The sequence below is a fragment of the Erpetoichthys calabaricus genome, chromosome 1 (genome assembly GCF_900747795.2).
Source record: "Erpetoichthys calabaricus chromosome 1, fErpCal1.3, whole genome shotgun sequence".
In the NCBI taxonomy this organism is placed as follows: Eukaryota; Metazoa; Chordata; class Cladistia; order Polypteriformes; family Polypteridae; genus Erpetoichthys; species Erpetoichthys calabaricus.
The window spans coordinates 261,122,520-261,139,643 of NC_041394.2; the positions used below are offsets into that span (position 1 = coordinate 261,122,520).

Sequence of the window (17,124 nt, forward strand, 5' to 3'; positions counted from 1 at the left end):
TTACAGCTTCTTGAATGTGAAAAGTTAAACCAACATTAAATTTTAAACAAAAATGCTAATTGTCTTCTAATGTATACAGTTTTTGTGAACAGATAAATGTTTGACTGACTACATGAGTATGGAACTATATCCTTGATAGTTACACAGTGAATGCATTAAATAAGTTAAGTCTAAGTTGTCATCTGTAGCAGAAAATCTTTATGCAACTTTAAAGTCTGTTAAGCTTTTCAGCTATATTGCCTTTTGTCTAACTAAGTAAGAGGAGTTAAATCTAATATGCAGTCCCTCCAGCTATCCCTTGACCTTGGAATGAAGAATCATGCATCTCTCTCTATTTAACCTAATACAGGATAATCTAATGTCACATATATGGACCTATTTATAATTAACATGTTATAAACTATATGCTAAAAATACTTTTGTCTAACAAAGAACTTGCAGCACTCCTGTAATTATAATGCAGACAGCATGGGGTGTTCCAAAAATGTCTTTATTAAATATTTGTTTGTTTGTTTGTTTCTGGAGTCTACAGAACCTTTTTATGTAGAGCCAGGATCAAGATTTTTCTGTATCACATGTACAAATTTCCTTTTAATAACTAATATAAATCAATCATGATTCCAATATCAATGCAACTAAAATTCTATGACAATATGAAACTGTAAGGTATGTTGTTATTAAGGCATAATATATAAAAAAAAAAAAACTGTTGTATGATAAATGCCCACAGAGGAAACAAACAGGATTTTACCATTACCATCATTTAGCATAACTCAGACAGCATGATTTAAAGGTGATTTAATGATGCCTGAATTTATTTACAATTATATAAAAAAAATTATTTGTGTTTTTGCTGTCAAATAGATGCTAAATTAAGTGGAGATTGTTAATTTGAATATAGCACATAAATTAGATATAAATTTAGGTATGATGCAAATTAGCGACTTTAGGCATAATTGGGTATAATTGTAATTAAACAAATTTTCCACTCTCAGGTATGTGGATTATTTTATTGATGCTGTTATTGATCAATTCCTCCAGTCAACAATTCAAACTACAAAAATTTTCCAAAAATCAGTAGAATGTCATGAAATTAACAAAAAGTCACATGAGGAGAAACAGTCTTACTCATGGAATTCTCGAAAGCAGTTGTTGTTCTTGTTGAGGCACAAGTGAACATTGCACTTTGAACATTTGATTACAGTCTGGCCCTTACAATTTGGGCGTTTGCAGCGTTGCTGTCCACTTTCAACCACTGGCCAGTGACCCACAGCATCTGAACGGACTTCCAGTGTTGGAATAGCCTTAGCTGGACCTCGATGTTTCTTCTTTTCAAAATCCCTTTCAACATCAGATGAAGGCCGCCCCCTCTTCTTTCCTTGACAATGCCTGTGCAATTGATGTTCTAAAAGCTAGCAAATCCTTCTGCTTCTTTCTTGGTACATCTAGTGAATCACAATCACATCTATACAACAACCAGCTGTTTACAATGACCATATCAACAAAATGAAAAAAGAACCTATGATAGTACTTTTTTGACCTTATGTGGATGCGATAATATGCAATTAGTGCATCAAGAGCATCAACACCACCCATGAACTTGTTGTACAGGCTGATGATGTTTGGGCATTCTATAGACACTTTCTTTTTTGACTTTCTATCCCATCTTTCTACGTTAGAAACAGGCTGGGCATTGGCAAAAGTGCTGGCAACGATCACCCCTCTATTATCAAACCATTTTACTGCTCTTATTTCTACATTGACTACAACAACCTTTTTCTCTTCTAATGTCCCTCTTCTCTTCTTCTTCATATCAGTGTCTACACTGAAACTGCACTCTTGCAGGCGACTTTGCTGCACAGTCCCCCAGGGCTGGTATTCCCTTGTTTGCAAGAGCAACAAACAAATCCAAGGAAGAAAACCAGTTGTCAAAATACAGCAAGTGATTGAGAGCACCACGAATAACTCGTGCAAGCTTTAGCACAATGTTTTCACTTGCACCAATGTTAGGTTCTCCAGATCTATTTTCCCTGCAAATACGTCAAATGAATGCACCAGGCCTTTTGTATCACAAAGCACAAAGATTTTTGTATCCCCATTTGTATGGCTTCTTGGGGATATATTGCTTTAGACTAGATCTACCTTTGAATGGCACCATTTGCTCATCAATAGACAACATTTGATCTTGTGGGAGACCCTGAAATTTTGGGAGAAGTGAATCAATAATTGGCCTGATTTTGAAAAGCTTATCGTAATTTCCATCATTGTTGGCTGGCATGTTGCTGTTGTCATTGAATGAATGAATTTTTTAATTTGTTCCCATCTGTCTCGGGATATCACATCAGCCACCTGTGCTACTTGACAGTCACTGGACCAGTACATTCTTGACCCTGGTAAATGTACAACACTCATGTACACTACAGTGCCAATAAACTGCTCCAATTCATTTCGATCCAATCTGAGGGCCCTATTTGGATTTTTTTGCACGCAATACAGATTACTTTGTTCTGCAATACTATCCAAAAGATCAGCATCAAAAAAGTCTCAGAAGTACTGAATGGGCAGTCTGATTTCATCAGCATCAGGAAGAGCAGCTTGCCAAAATGGAATGTCCTTTGCAGAGTTCTGTTGTTGCACTGTCTTCCACACTGTCTTTTGCTGTGTTCTCCTTGCAGTAGCAGCTGGTCGCCTTCTTGCACCAGTAGCACTGGTGCTAGCAGGTGCATCATTATTGCTGTCAGAGTCTTCATCACTGCTGCTTTCATTGTCAGTACTCTCATTACCACTGCTTTCATCTTCAGAAAAATCACCTTGTGATAATGGTGTAGGTATGTAGTCTTCACCTCTATCCTCACTGTCACTGAGACAGCTGTCATCACTTTCAACTGGTGGAACCCTGATTTGAAGTCCACCAGCTCGCTTCCTGTAGAAAGCTGATGTGTTCATTTAGTTCTGCCTCAAAATAAAGGGCAGAAATCGCATTTATATCTCAGTATGCAATTTTTACATTAATTCTAGAAATTAACTAGGATCAAAATGCAAAGCATTTCAAATTTATGCACAGGAATTCTAATTTCTACGATATTGCATCTAAATACAATATTATTCATATGCAGCCATTATTGCCGAATGTAGCGAAAAAGCGACATAGCAAAAACGGAGTATAACTTCCGCAATTTTCGTCACATGTAGTCTATTCTGATATGTCAGTAATAGAAGAAAACAATCAGCTTATAAGTATTTTTATCTTAGCACAATTTACCTCAAATGAGGAGAATTTCTCGAAGTAAGCAGCCAAAATCCACGTGCATGGAAACGCCAACACTTTGCTTCCATCAGGCGGTTGTAGTTTCCACTACGACCGCTAGATGGGATGAGAAGCGCTTTCAATACAATCCTTGGAACGTATCGATAACGCAGCAACCGGCATAAGCGGGATACATGTGCCACCTCGGCTGCATTCAGCCTGGAAGCGGTTTGATGCAAATTTGCGACAGTCGTCTACAAGGGGTTAATTACAACGCTCAGAAAGACTGAGGAGCTGAACTTTGGGCATAATATGCACAGCACTTCCATTACTGTGTTCTCAGAGTACAGTCCATGAATATCATAAGAATAGGGTTTGTAATGGTGAAATTAATTCACTAAGAAAAGGTTGATTTTAGCAGAACTGTATCAATACAGGGGAGGTCATTGCTGTGTTATTTGTCTAACAAGTGCTCAGAAAACCATGAATAATAAATAAGTCACTTACTTTTACCGGTATGCACTGAACAAGCATGAGCTCTACTTAAACAATGTGAACCACTGCACCAATTCATTAAGTTTATAATAAAAAATGGGGAAGAATACTGCAATGGAAGAGAAAAATAGCTTACCTGTCTTTGATATTCTGTACAGTACGATTATCATTATCAATAATAGAATGTAACATTTCCTTCTTAGATAGGTCATCATTTACATTTAGCTTCTTTTGCTTTGTCATTAGAGTTTTGAAAATCTAAAAAACAAAAGTTGTTAAAGAAAGTGTCAATAACACCTCTATACAAAAATTGAAAAGGGGTATTTAAGAAAGACATTTTAGATCTTCTTTCTGTAAATTAACTTTATTTAGTGAGAAATATCCAAACTTGAATTGGTTTTAGGAAAAAAATTAAATAACTGAAGGCAGAAAATATATTTAATTCATCAACTGCTAGTCTTCTAATAACTGGTCATCTCTAAATTTCCACCATTTTAATAATAATAATGATGATGATAATAATAATAATCAAAATCATCATACTTTCATAATCAATTATATCGAGTTTAAATTAGGGCATGCTATTCCAAGGTTAAGTTTAACTTGATATTACCTATGAAGATTTAATTTGTCTGGTAATGTATGTAATTAATAAGAGAAAAATATGAAAAAAAATTCACTTAAAATAAACTATTTTTTTCCCTGAAGTACTCTTTGCTACTGAAAAGCCAAAATGCTGAATATACTGTAAAAAATTATTTTGTATTGTGTTGTTTTTATCCTGCATTGAAGGATACTACCACCTGTTAAACTGCTGAAATGCAATTTATAGTGTATAGGGGAAAAATCTGTGATTTTTACCATTACCTATGCCTAAGGCGTTGAGCTGTACAATACACAAAAGATTACTGAACTGGAGTCTCATCTCATCACTCTTGAGGGTTGCCCACCCTCGCGTGATTGATCCAAGTTATGAACATTTGATTTCTAATTTGAGGACAGATTTTTTTTTTGCAGAGTGCTGAATTTACAGTTCATCGCAAAAAAAGCCAGGTACTATGTTGCTGGATATAGGTCTATTAAGATGCTGGCTCTTAGTCTACATACTGTAAATGTGATTAATTTGCCAACATATCAATTCAGAGCAAATCTAGGCACTTTACTAATTTAATTACCCAAAGTTTTTTGTGGAATTCTACTCTGAATTCTACTCTAAACATTTCAATCCAGCACCTGATGAAACCGATTCCTTTTTATCTGAGCTAACTCTGCCCAGCGTCTACTTTAGATGCTCCCATTACTGTGACTGAACTTAAAGGCTTTAGATTTTTTGCATACTGGAAAAGCTCCTGGTCCAGATGGGTTGCTGTCAGAGCTCCTCAAAAATAACTATTAACCAAACTTCATCAAATGGTTAAAACTGCTATTTCTTCCATTGGATTGGTCAATTCTGTTAACATACAGTAGCTATAATCATCTTGTTGTTAAAACTTTGCAAAGAGCCAATTGATTGTTCCAGCTATTGCCCAACTTCTCTGATGAATTCAGACACAAAGTTGTTTACTAAGCTTCTGGCAAGAAGCCTTCAACTAATAATTTCCAAATTAATTCACGCAGATCTACAGGATTCATTAATTTTTGTCAAGGGGCAGACAATGTAAGATGCCCCTTGCACATTATCAATGCAGCTCCTAATTTTCCACAGGCTCCAGCTCTGCTTTCTCTAGATGCTGAAAAGGCATTTGACCATGTGAATTTGAAGAATTTGTTAAGTTTTCTATTTGATAGTTAATATAACATGCCAAAATTCATGTTCAAAATTCTTTATTCATCATCCTTTGCAGTCATTCTCATTATTTCAACGATATCATGACCCTGTTCACTTTCTCTCCTCCAGTATAGTTTGTCTCTTGAGCCTCTAACAGTTGCCTTTCATAACTCAAACTCACACTTCTCAAGTACATATCTACCACAAAATCACTATGCTGAGGATTTTTTGCCGATACTTAGAAACATTTTCTTTGACCTTCCTCAAGTCCTCTGCTTATTTAGTTTTTTGTAGTGTATCTGGATATAAAATTAACTAGACCAAGTCTCTTCTCCCTCTCAAGCCTATTTTCTTCGACCTTCCCCAAGTCCTCTGCTTATTTAGTTCTTTTGTAGCCCAGTCTGGGTAAAAAATTAACTAGACCAAGTCTCTTCTCCCTCTCAAGCCTTCCAGTATTGAAACTTTTTCCTTAACAGCTGTCTAGGAATCAACATCACATCACTACAACAAATTATTGGCACATATTTAAGAGTACTAACGACTCACTGTCCATCATTGTATTGGTCTTGATTGCCCTGATCTTTCTATTCTATATTTCTGGCCAATTAAAGAGACAGAAAGAAGGATCTTCAATTGAAAATGTTAGTTCCATGCAAACTGCATTTCCTGTTTATGTTTTGCACAAATTTTTCCAGGAGTATCTATTTAAAATTATTTTAGCATGTTGTGCAGAACTGTGCAGAAAGTTATAAAAAGAAAAAAATGAATTTGCCACACGCGAAGCCCTACATTGAATCCATGTGAATGAAGTGATCTTACTGCTTCCTCCTGCTGCAGCCTCCCATCACAAGAGTTGAAAAAAATAGCTCAAAGGAGTAAACTTACAGTTAGTATATGGAAGCCAACTCCTGAGTGACCACAATACTCTTTAGTTGAACTGCTCTGCTCACATGAATGACACTTGGTCTGTAGACTGACCAATCAATTTTTCCAGCAATCGCCTTTATAGAAGGAAAACTACAGTATTTCTCGCTCACTTGTCCTACCTCAGCTTCTGAGTGCTACCAATCACCAAGGTTTCTGCCTTAATACTTCTTGCAGGATTTAACCAACCGCAGACTGAAAATATATGGGGGAAAAAAAAAGTTTCAGAAAGTTCCAAATAGCAAAACTTGAGTTTGCCACAGACTGAATTCTACATTAAATCCACATGAATTGTGATGTATAGGTATACCTTACTGTAGTCTCCCACCCTTCATAGATTCTTAGTCTCTCTCCAGCACTCATTTGAGTATTGTTTGTCTCATTGGTTCACTACTTGTGTTGTGTGCATCCTTTGTTTCTCTGAAAAATGGCTCCTAAAATGCAATTAAGTGGTTAAAGCAATCCCTGAAAGGCTAACAGTTTGCATAAAGTGCTCACTCAATGAGAAAATAAAAACCTCTGATCTTTTGAATAATGGCATATCACTTGCCAAACTGAGCCATTAAGGCTGGTAAGAACAAACTGAGCATTCACACAAAAAAGCAGAAAGAATCTGAAATTCATGAAAGTGTTAGTGCTGCTCCTACAATGGCAAACACTATCTAGTTCATGATAAAATATTTGCAAAGACTGAGAAATCATTACGTGTGTGGCCATAGGACATATTATAGAAGCATATCCATGTTGAGGGCAAAATTATGCATGAAAAAGCACTTAGCCTCTATGAGCACTACTGAGAATGGGTTGTAGAGAGTAAGAGGAAGGCATTTAAAGCTAGTAAGGGATCACTGGCTAGCTACGTACAATAAAGCGCTACAGCTTCAAGAACTTAAAGTTCACAAGAGGATTAGCATTGGCTGATACCAAGGTAGCATCTGCATTCCCAGAAGAGCTCAAGAAACTCATAGAAGAGAATGGTTACCTTCCAAAGCAAGTCTTCAACTGAAATGAAATGGGCTTGTTCTGGAAGAAGATTCCCAATAATAAATACATCAATAAGAATACCAAGTAGGTCCTGGGTTTAAGGCCTGGAAAGATCACCTTACTCTGGCAATGTGTGGTAATGCAGTAGGTCAAGCCAGGCCTCGTTTACGGAGCAAACAATCCCAGGGCTTTTAAGAACAAAACAAAAATTGCCTTATTGTGTTCTGGCAACACAACAAGATGGTCTGGGTGACCAGTAGAAGTGAAGAAATACCTCAAACTGAGGATCTTCTCGGACATCAACAACTTCTCTGCTTTACCGACAAGAAGATAGAAGTGATGTTTCTGCCTCTTAACACAACATCAGAGCTACAGCCACTTGGTCAAGGCATCATCAAGTACATTAAGGTGACTTACATCTGCTTCACACTTCTGTGAGGATCTGTACTGCCTTTGATGCTAACCCATAATGCAACATCTTGGATTTATGAAAGAGGTTCTCAATTGGAAATTAAATTGTGCTTATGCAGAGACTGTAGATGCCCTAAACCCCAAGACAGTCAATGCATGTTGGAAGCCATTAGGAAAGGTTACCACTATAAACTAAAACAAAAATAAAAACTAAAACTACTATTGAAAAATCATTTTTGTAAACTGAAATAAAATTAATAAAAACAAGATGAAAAACTAAAATGACAGAAACAATTGCAGTAACTGAAAAAACTATCTGAAATACTTATCACAAAAACACTTGTCATTATCTTTCTTTTTCCATTTTCATTTTTCTTAAAATTCCCAGTAGGTAGTGAAATTCCGTATATAAACTTTCTCTAAGATGGCTAGAAAAAAACATTGTGTTTCTTCTCTTGACCCCAATTTCAATATGCTATGTTCTGCATGAATAGCATATCACAAAACTGATACAGCAACACAGAATATCAAAGAAATCTATATCTGCATGCTTTTACTACCATTCACTAACAAACCAATTACACTATGCTTTGTTAAGTTTACGTCGCAAATGTCATCCACAAATATATTCGACCATACTCTGGATGAATAGGCTGTACCAGAGGGCAAGGTTATAACAAAAGTGACACACAACAGAGCAAACAGAGTAAAAGCTGTAGATATATTGCAGAAAATGTGGAGGTGAGGAGACTATAATAATTGGTAATAGGGATATAGGAATACATGATATATAGTGTATGTTACATTGGATTTCTTTTTTTTCCATTCTTCAATTATGTCATGAGAAATGTGTGCTTTTTTAATGTGAAAAAATAACCATGTATGAAAGAGTCAATACTAATAATTTTGTAGCAAAATTCAAAGAGGTGTTTGCTTAGATAGAATAAGAATTTAATTTTTGTTTTGCATGAGTGTATATATAACGGAAGGTTTTATTTCTTATTCACTACAAATGGGCATGTTAATTAAATATTTTTCAAACTATTAACATGTCTAATGCATAAGGTAGAAATATGTGTAGTTTTGAAATGGTTTAATGAACTTTATAAAAAGATAAAAAAAAATGTGTTTTGCATAAATGACTTGTTAGCCTGGAAAGTCTGTCACTGTTTCAAATGGTTAATATCCTAAGATTAAACATAAAAGTGAAAAACGTGCACATAGGCCTACTGTACCTGAACAAATACTAATAATGGGAACATGGAGCCCAAGTGTTTTTGCTCATTTGATTTTTTTCTTCTAAAACTAAATAAATATGAACTTACTGGTCTATTAACTCTTACCTTGCCTGTATGCATTGCCCCCACCTTATCTTCAAATAACAGTAAATATACAAGTAGAGTTATTTGTATTAACTGAGGCAGTGGAACACAATTACACCATAAGAAATAAACCAAAATAAGGCTACAAAGATTTTAGTAGTTTCAGCAAATACCACAGTCCTACATAAATAGAACTTCTAAGCTATAAAAATTATTAGCTTAAACTTAGAAAACCAGCCATGACCATCTGAAAGTGTTCCACTTGAAATGCAGAAATGGAGGATGCTAGACAGGATGTTTTCACTGGCACACCTGTTTATTTGTGGCAAGTCAGAGTAGCTGTGTGTCCTAAACTTACTCCTGTGACTTTTTATCTTGTGTAAGCCCCTGCCGCACAAGCATTTATTGAATTCATGTTCTCAGTTTGTGGATAGTTTCTGTATGGATCGCAAAACAGAATGACTACTTCTCTGGAGCAGAGTTTTCTGGGAAATTTACTCAAAGATGTATAACTAAATCACACTAACAAAGTAACTCTGTTTTGTATCATTTTGTATGTTATGGTGGGACTTTACTGAAGTGCACAATGGAGAAAGAAGTATTTGTTAAATTTGAATTGATATGCATACAGAAGTTCAGTTGGTTCTGCACAAATGATTAAAAAATATAACCATTGTAAAATTGTTCATATTCAGTATCTGGTTTTATTTTTCTTTGGCTTTAACAGGACATTGCTATAGGCATCTACTGATATTAAATAATTATTAACAAACCTATTAACTCTACAGTTCATTCATTGTGATGCAAATATAGCTTCAAAACTTAACCATACAATGATTACTAAAGCTGAAACTAATATTTATAAAAATACTTATTAAAGTAGGGATGATCCGATCAGGTTTTTTTAAGACCAATACCGATTTCATGTTTCTTGATCAGCTGATTCCCATGCCATTTCCAAATTTTTTCCTTTATCCTTTTAAAAAACTTTTTCCACTAAGTTCCTGCATAACCAGATGCATAGAAGCCTTGTCATATATTTAAGTGTATTTTTAAAATTAAACTACAGACCACAGGTGTTAACTGTTTACTTTTTATTAACAAAATGAAATTCTGTAGGCTTATTGCTCAGTGCCCATAAAAATACAAAAATAAATAAATTTCCTTAAAATATACTTTAACTAATATGTATAAAAATATGTACCCACAATACATATGGCATAAAAGAAAATAAACATGATGGTGATAATGCAAAAAGGTTTAGAGGAGGCATAGCCATCAATTTGGACACTTGAAAGATTTGCATTTAGTGTTTGAAGATCCTGAGCCCTAAACCTACACAGATCCTAGTATTATTGAGCCTCCTCCAAAATGTCAATATCTGCAATAGGAGATTCTGGAATTCTGATACAGATGATCCTGAGAAGGCTGAAGTTAGCCTAACGTTGTACTTCTTACCCACTGTGCCACACATCTCGTTGCCTTTTGGTGGGTGTTAAGACAGTGTGTATGAAAGTGGGAGAGAGCAATCTGTAAGTTGTAAAGAGAGAAAGAAAGAGGGAGAGAGACAGAAAGAAAGAAAGAATTTTTGACTTGTACTATGTAGTTTGGCACATGATGGTGACGCCTGTCCTGAACATGTACAGACATTTTTCTAGAGATGATTTAAAGTACAGGGTGGTCCAAATCTAATTATGCAACTTCTAATGCAATGCAGGAAAACAATGCAAAACAAAAGAATTGTTAGTCTCCCTGAATTCTCTATGTAATAAACTTAAGTTATAGCGCAATGAAAATTACATAATTAGATCTGGACGATCCTGTATATAGGAGGATGTGCATAGGTTATAAACAGATACTGTGCAATTTTATATACAGGACTTGGGCATCCATGGGGTAAACGAAGGACTAACTATATATAGATATATGTTAGATAATTCCCTCCATCTTTCACATAAGTAAAATCTGGAAAGGGAACAAAGAATGATGCACAATAGTGCCTTGTATAATTACTATTTTGTTAAACATTTAGAAGTGAGGAAAATAAGCCTAGGTAATGTAAATTTTGCTTTGAATTTTATCTAGACAAGTCACCAAATTTAACACTTAACAAAAATGTGTTACCAGCTCCTTGTTCTTAGACAAAGTAGACTCAACATAAATAACCACATTACAAATACTTTCTAAACATTAAAAAATATGAAAATAAGCATAAGTGTTACCTGAAGATGGCCTCCTTCTTTTGCTACATCAGCTGCAGTTCTGCCATCTTTAGTCCTGATAAGAGGATTTGCTCCAAGTTTAAGCAGTTCCAAAACTGCACATTCCTTTCCATAATGCGCAGAATATACCAGGGCCTAAAATATTTAAAACTGCAGAGTTTAAAATGGAAAAATCATTTTTTCATTTGTGTGATGGAAATGGACCAACTATTGAATTATATTCTTTGTTATAAAGTTATTGTCGGCTTAAAGACACTATGAGAAAGATACCATGGTTAGTATTGAAATAAAACAAACGACTCAAACTACAAAAATAATCAAAATCTTCCTTACATGTACATTCTTTATTTCATTCAATTTCTTCCCTTTATAACCACCACAGTGAAATCTGTATTCATATTTAACCCCTTAGTCATTAAAAATATATCACTATATGCTAAAAACAAACAATTTGAAATTAATTGAAAACCATAGCAATAGGCAAATATATAGCATGAAAATCTGATATTTAACACTTCTGTAAAGGAATAGGAGTCAGATTAAACAAGGTGCTTCAGCTGGTCACAACATACTCCCCTTGAACATGAAAACTGTATCTGAACTACTTCTCTGAATTTTTTTTTTCTTTTGTGGGTGGAAGTTCATAAGGCATGCTTTACAATAACATCACTTGTTAAAATCTCAACTAAGGGTAACTCAAATATTTATTTTGAGCAGATTTTCTACAATTGTAAATGGTCTTTCTGTGCCATGTGGTTGACTTACCATGTCACACTGCAATGCCACCAATGCTGTGGTTAAATGCAGTTCACATACCAGCAAGCCAAGAAATCTGAAGCATCAAAACCTTTCCAAAATTATTCCACTAATTATTACAGTGTGGTTCTCTCTGTAACTCTTAAAGTCCACAGTGCTCTTTTCACTCGAGCAGAAAAAGCAAGAAATGTGTTAAAAATTAAGCTTTCTGGCCAATATTAAACAACAAATAACTGTAATGAACACAATCAGGATAAGAACACTTTGGCACAGACAATCTTAAACATTTAACCAGTCCTGCAAGGAAACAGTGTCTGATGATGCCTCTCTGCATGGTATCAAGTCTAAATCCGGACTCTTTTCCTATGTAGTTCCTGGTTGGTAAAACAAGCTGTCCATCTCCATCCAAACTGTTGACTCCCTCGATGTACTACTTAGCAATTGAAAACACATCCGTTTTGTAAATATCTAACTGATTGGACAGGAAAAAGGAAAAAAAAAAAAAATTTGCTCTGTGATCTTTCATACTGTTGCTTGATTGTTATTACATTAAGTTTAATTGCTTTGTCGATTGTTAATCTATTTTTGTAAACTTACTAGTTATTACATCTTTTCACTTGTAGCAGTCAACGTTTGTTACTTATCCTACTACACTAGAACAAATAGACCCTAGCCTAATGTTACCTCTTTTGTAAGTCATTTTGGATAAAAGCATCTGCCAAGCAAATAAATGTAAATGTAAATGGTGGTGGTGCAACACCTTTAACCCCAATTTATCTCATGTCAACTTCAGGTTGGCATCATAACCTATTTGTTTGTTGAATTAGGCTCCTACCTTAATTAGGCAAGCTTTTATTGCCCTGATTTTAGTTTTTTTTTGTTTTGTATTAATTTCAGAAATTACACACTGGTCATGTATAAACGTTTACTAAATTAAGCAGAGATTTGGATGTGTAAGAATTTTTTGTTGCTTTATACCATTTTTTTTATTTTTAAATTTCTGGTTATTTATGTCATTATTTACTAATAAGTACAAAAGCGTATAACTCTAAAGCAGCTGCCCTTTAACAGTCCCTGGTGTCAGCCACGCTTGTCAATATCTTTAAAGAGAAACGGAATTAAGAAGTAAAATGATACAGTTAAGCTTCTAAATATATGGCCAAAAAAGTTCTTAATTTCCTATAAATGTAAATCTAATGTAAAATAAGGAAAAAGTAAAGGTCACTTATTTAAAACATGACTCACTGATTGCAAAACTGGCTGGAACAAAAACCACAGTGGGTCCCCAATCCCCATTACTGAACTTCAGAGCTCTGCTATAACAATGATTTTTATGTAAGTAGAAAATAGTTAGGTCATCTTCTGAAGCGTACCACATCCAGACCTTTTATCTAATCTAATTTGTCATAAGATAACCAGGGAATGGGCCACAGTTTATCGTGAAACTGCCTGTCAGTCACATGTCAAATTTCAATTGAGCCTCTGAAAATGGCTGTAATTTCTGAAAGCCTAATGCAATACGTTTGTTAACTCCATTAAATTAAAGCTGAAATCTACACTTCTTTCCCATCTTGATTGCTTAATTTCAAATCCATTGTGGTAGTATACAGAGATAAAATTTTAAAAAATTGCATCGATGTCCAAATACTCATGGACCTAACTATATTAATAAAGTGGGAGAGACTGGTTCTTTAATTGGTCCTGTGCAAAAAAGCTTGTAACTCTAACCTAGCTTTACATGCAAAGCTTTAGAACACAAACCAAGGTTTACATGCTAAACTTTAGAGAAGCTTTGTTGCTGCTCTAAACAAAAATGGTAAATAGATTTAGAATTGAAGCAAATTGGAATTAAGTGAAATGTAACTTTGTAATAAAAGAAAAGAAAATGATTAAAAAATAACAGGATTTAAAAAATCTGTTCTCAAAGAACTAATTTTTAAAGTTTTCTCTAATTCCTTCATTATTAATCAAAAGTGAGTTTGTTCCTAAATGTGTGCAACCAATACATGGGGCATTTTGTTTGAAGTTATGGTAATAGTTTGTGAAATCACAGTGTAGGCTGCAGATTGCATTAAAGAAAAATAAATTAATTTTTATATAACACTCTTCACCAAGTGATTACACGGACTTACAAATTAAATACAGCAACAGAAAACAGATATAAAATGTAACAGAAGTTAATAATAATAATTCATTACATTTATATAGCGCTTTTCTCAATACTCAAAGCACTATCCACACAGGGAGGAACCGGGAAGCGAACCCACAATCTTCCACAGTCTCCTTACTGCAAAGCAGCAACACTACCACTGCGCCACCTGTGAGGTCAACCTAAGCAGGCTTCTTTACTTACAAAACTACTGGCTATTCCTCTACTTGGTTTACTTGCCAACCTTAATGAAAAAGCCCTACACAAACTCCCACATATCTGTCAGTATTGCAAACTGCTCTCTGCCATGTACCTCACACTATAATTTTAACATAGTTAGAAGGAGGATTATACTGTAAGACGTCTTATAAAAATGGAATCAAAAGAATGAATACACATATTGGTACTAACAGTACTATAGTTAGTTCAAAAACATTTAGATGTCATTTTATAATTTGACATTGGCAGGTACAGAATTGGTATAAACTGATGACAGAAATACAGCCATGCTAACACTAAGTGTGGCCATTAGGTAGATACCCCAGTAGGAGGGAAACAAAATAACCATGTCTTTACAATATTATATATATATATATATATATATATATATATACTGCCTGACCAAAAAAAAAGTCGCCACCTGAATTTAACTAATCAAATAGGTATGAGCCTCCTATTGGATAATTGCTGCATGAGCGATTATCTTTCAGCTGGCAACAAGTTATTTAACCCCAACTGGTGCAATGAGTTGCTTCTCATTTCTTAAACAACCATGTCGAAAGACACATCTCGTGGTCATGGAAAAGATGTTAGTCTGTTTGAGAAGGGTCAAATCATTGGCATGCATCAAGCAGAGAAAACATCTAAGGAGATTACAGAAACTACTAAAATTGGGTTAAGAACTGTCCAACACATTATTAAAAACTGGAAGGATAGTGGGGACCCATTGTCTTCGAGGAAGAAATGTGGCTGGAAAAAAAACCTGAATGATCGTGATCGACGATCACTTAAACGTTTGGTGAAATCAAATTGAAGAAAAACAACAGTAGAACTCAGGTCTATGTTTAATAGTGAAAGTAAGAGCATTTCCACACGCACAATGCGAAGGGAACTCAAGGAATTGGGACTGAACAGCTGTGCAGCTGTAAGAAAACCATTAATCAGTAAGGCAAACCGGAAAAAGAGGTTTCAATTTGCTAAGGAGCATAAAGATTGGACTCTGGAGCAATGGAAGAAGGTCATGTGGTCTGATGAGTCCAGATTTACCCTGTTCCAGAGTGATGGGCGCATCAGGGTAAGAAGAGAGGCAGATGAAGTGATGCACCCATCATGCAAGATCTTGGTGAAAAATTAATACAACACTGGATGGAACTAAATCTTGTGACATTGCAGAAGCTTATCGAAACAATGCCACAGCGAATGCGTGCCATAATCAAAGCTACGAAATATTAGTGTGTGTGACCTTTTTTTTTGGCCAGGCAGTGTATATATATCTATAATAATAAAAGGCAAAGCCCTCACTGACTGACTGACTGACTGACTCACTCACTGACTGACTGACTCACTCATCACTAATTCTCCAACTTCCCGTGTAGGTGGAAGGCTGAAATTTGGCAGGCTCATTCCTTACAGCTTACTTACAAAAGTTAGGCAGGTTTCATTTAGAAATTATACGCGTAATGGTCATAACTGGAACATATTTTTTGTCCATACACTGTAATGGAGGAGGCGGAGTCACGTATCGCGTCATCACGCCTCCTACGTAATCACGTGAACTAAAAACAAGGAAGAGATTTACAGCACGAGTCAAACGCGGGAACGAAGGTAAATGACGTTAATTTTTGACTGTCTTTTAATACTGTGTAAGCATACATATTAACACGTGCAATTAAACGTGTGCATTTACGGGGTGATTTCTCAGGCTTAAAAGCTCGCCTTTTATCAAACGCGGGAACAAAGGTAACTGACGTTGTTCACTGTCTTTTAATACTGTGTAACCATACATATTAACACATGTGCAATTAAACGTGTGCATTTACGGGGTGATTTCTCAGGCTTAAAAGCTCGCCTTTTACTAAAAAGGTTTAATGAAACGCTCCCGTTAAGGATTGCAATAACATATTCGCGAGATAAAAGAACGAAGTAGGGGGAACTGACGTAAGAGCCGCAAACAGCGAAGAGCAAAAAATTAATTAAACAATTGAGAAGGGAGCGAGTGAAGCATTCAAGCATGTTCATAAGAGAAACAAAGCACGGTGTAAAACGTAAGTTTAAATTAAGTTTATAGAAACGCTCCCCCCTGCGGATTGCAATAACATATTCGCGAGATAAAAGTTTAATGAGAAGACACGAGGTATAAACGAACCACACACCGTGGCGCAACGTTAGGGGCAACAGTTTCAACCATTCTATGATCTGCTTCTCGCAACTGAAAGACGGCACATGGCGGATGTTAGCCGACTTTGCTGACCGCAACATTAGGGGCTTCAACTCTGGCACTGACGCCACATCTCAGTGCCAACACTTTCCACACTCTACTTAAAAGACACGCCCTCCTCACTGGACAGTTAAAAAGACCAATCAAACTAACGATGACATCAAGTATTACCCAATCAAAAGTAGGAAAGGAGGCATCTTCATAAAATGCGTGTGGGATGATTTGCATGAGACGCTGCTTTAAAAAAAATGATAAAAAAAATACGGGACAAATCCCGTCCAGTATTGATTCAAAACGGGACGCGCAATTTCATTGTCAAATGCGGCACGATTCCGTATTTTAAAGGACGGGTGGCAACCCTACAGTGCCAGGTAACCACCCATACAATCAGATTGTGATTCAGACTAGG

General features: G+C 35.5%; 1 protein-coding gene across 1 annotated transcript in view; it reads right to left on the reverse strand.

Annotated features, from left to right (window-relative positions):
* The window catches only part of asz1 (ankyrin repeat, SAM and basic leucine zipper domain containing 1), a 233,506-nt gene that overhangs the window by 86,228 nt on the left and 130,154 nt on the right, over window positions 1–17,124 (reverse strand). The window contains exons 6-7 of the mRNA XM_028811545.2: window positions 11,374–11,508; window positions 3,879–4,000 (exon numbers count right to left, since the gene is read on the reverse strand). Of these exons, the coding sequence (XP_028667378.2) occupies window positions 3,879–4,000; window positions 11,374–11,508 (257 nt within the window). The remainder of the gene's footprint in view (window positions 1–3,878; window positions 4,001–11,373; window positions 11,509–17,124) is intronic.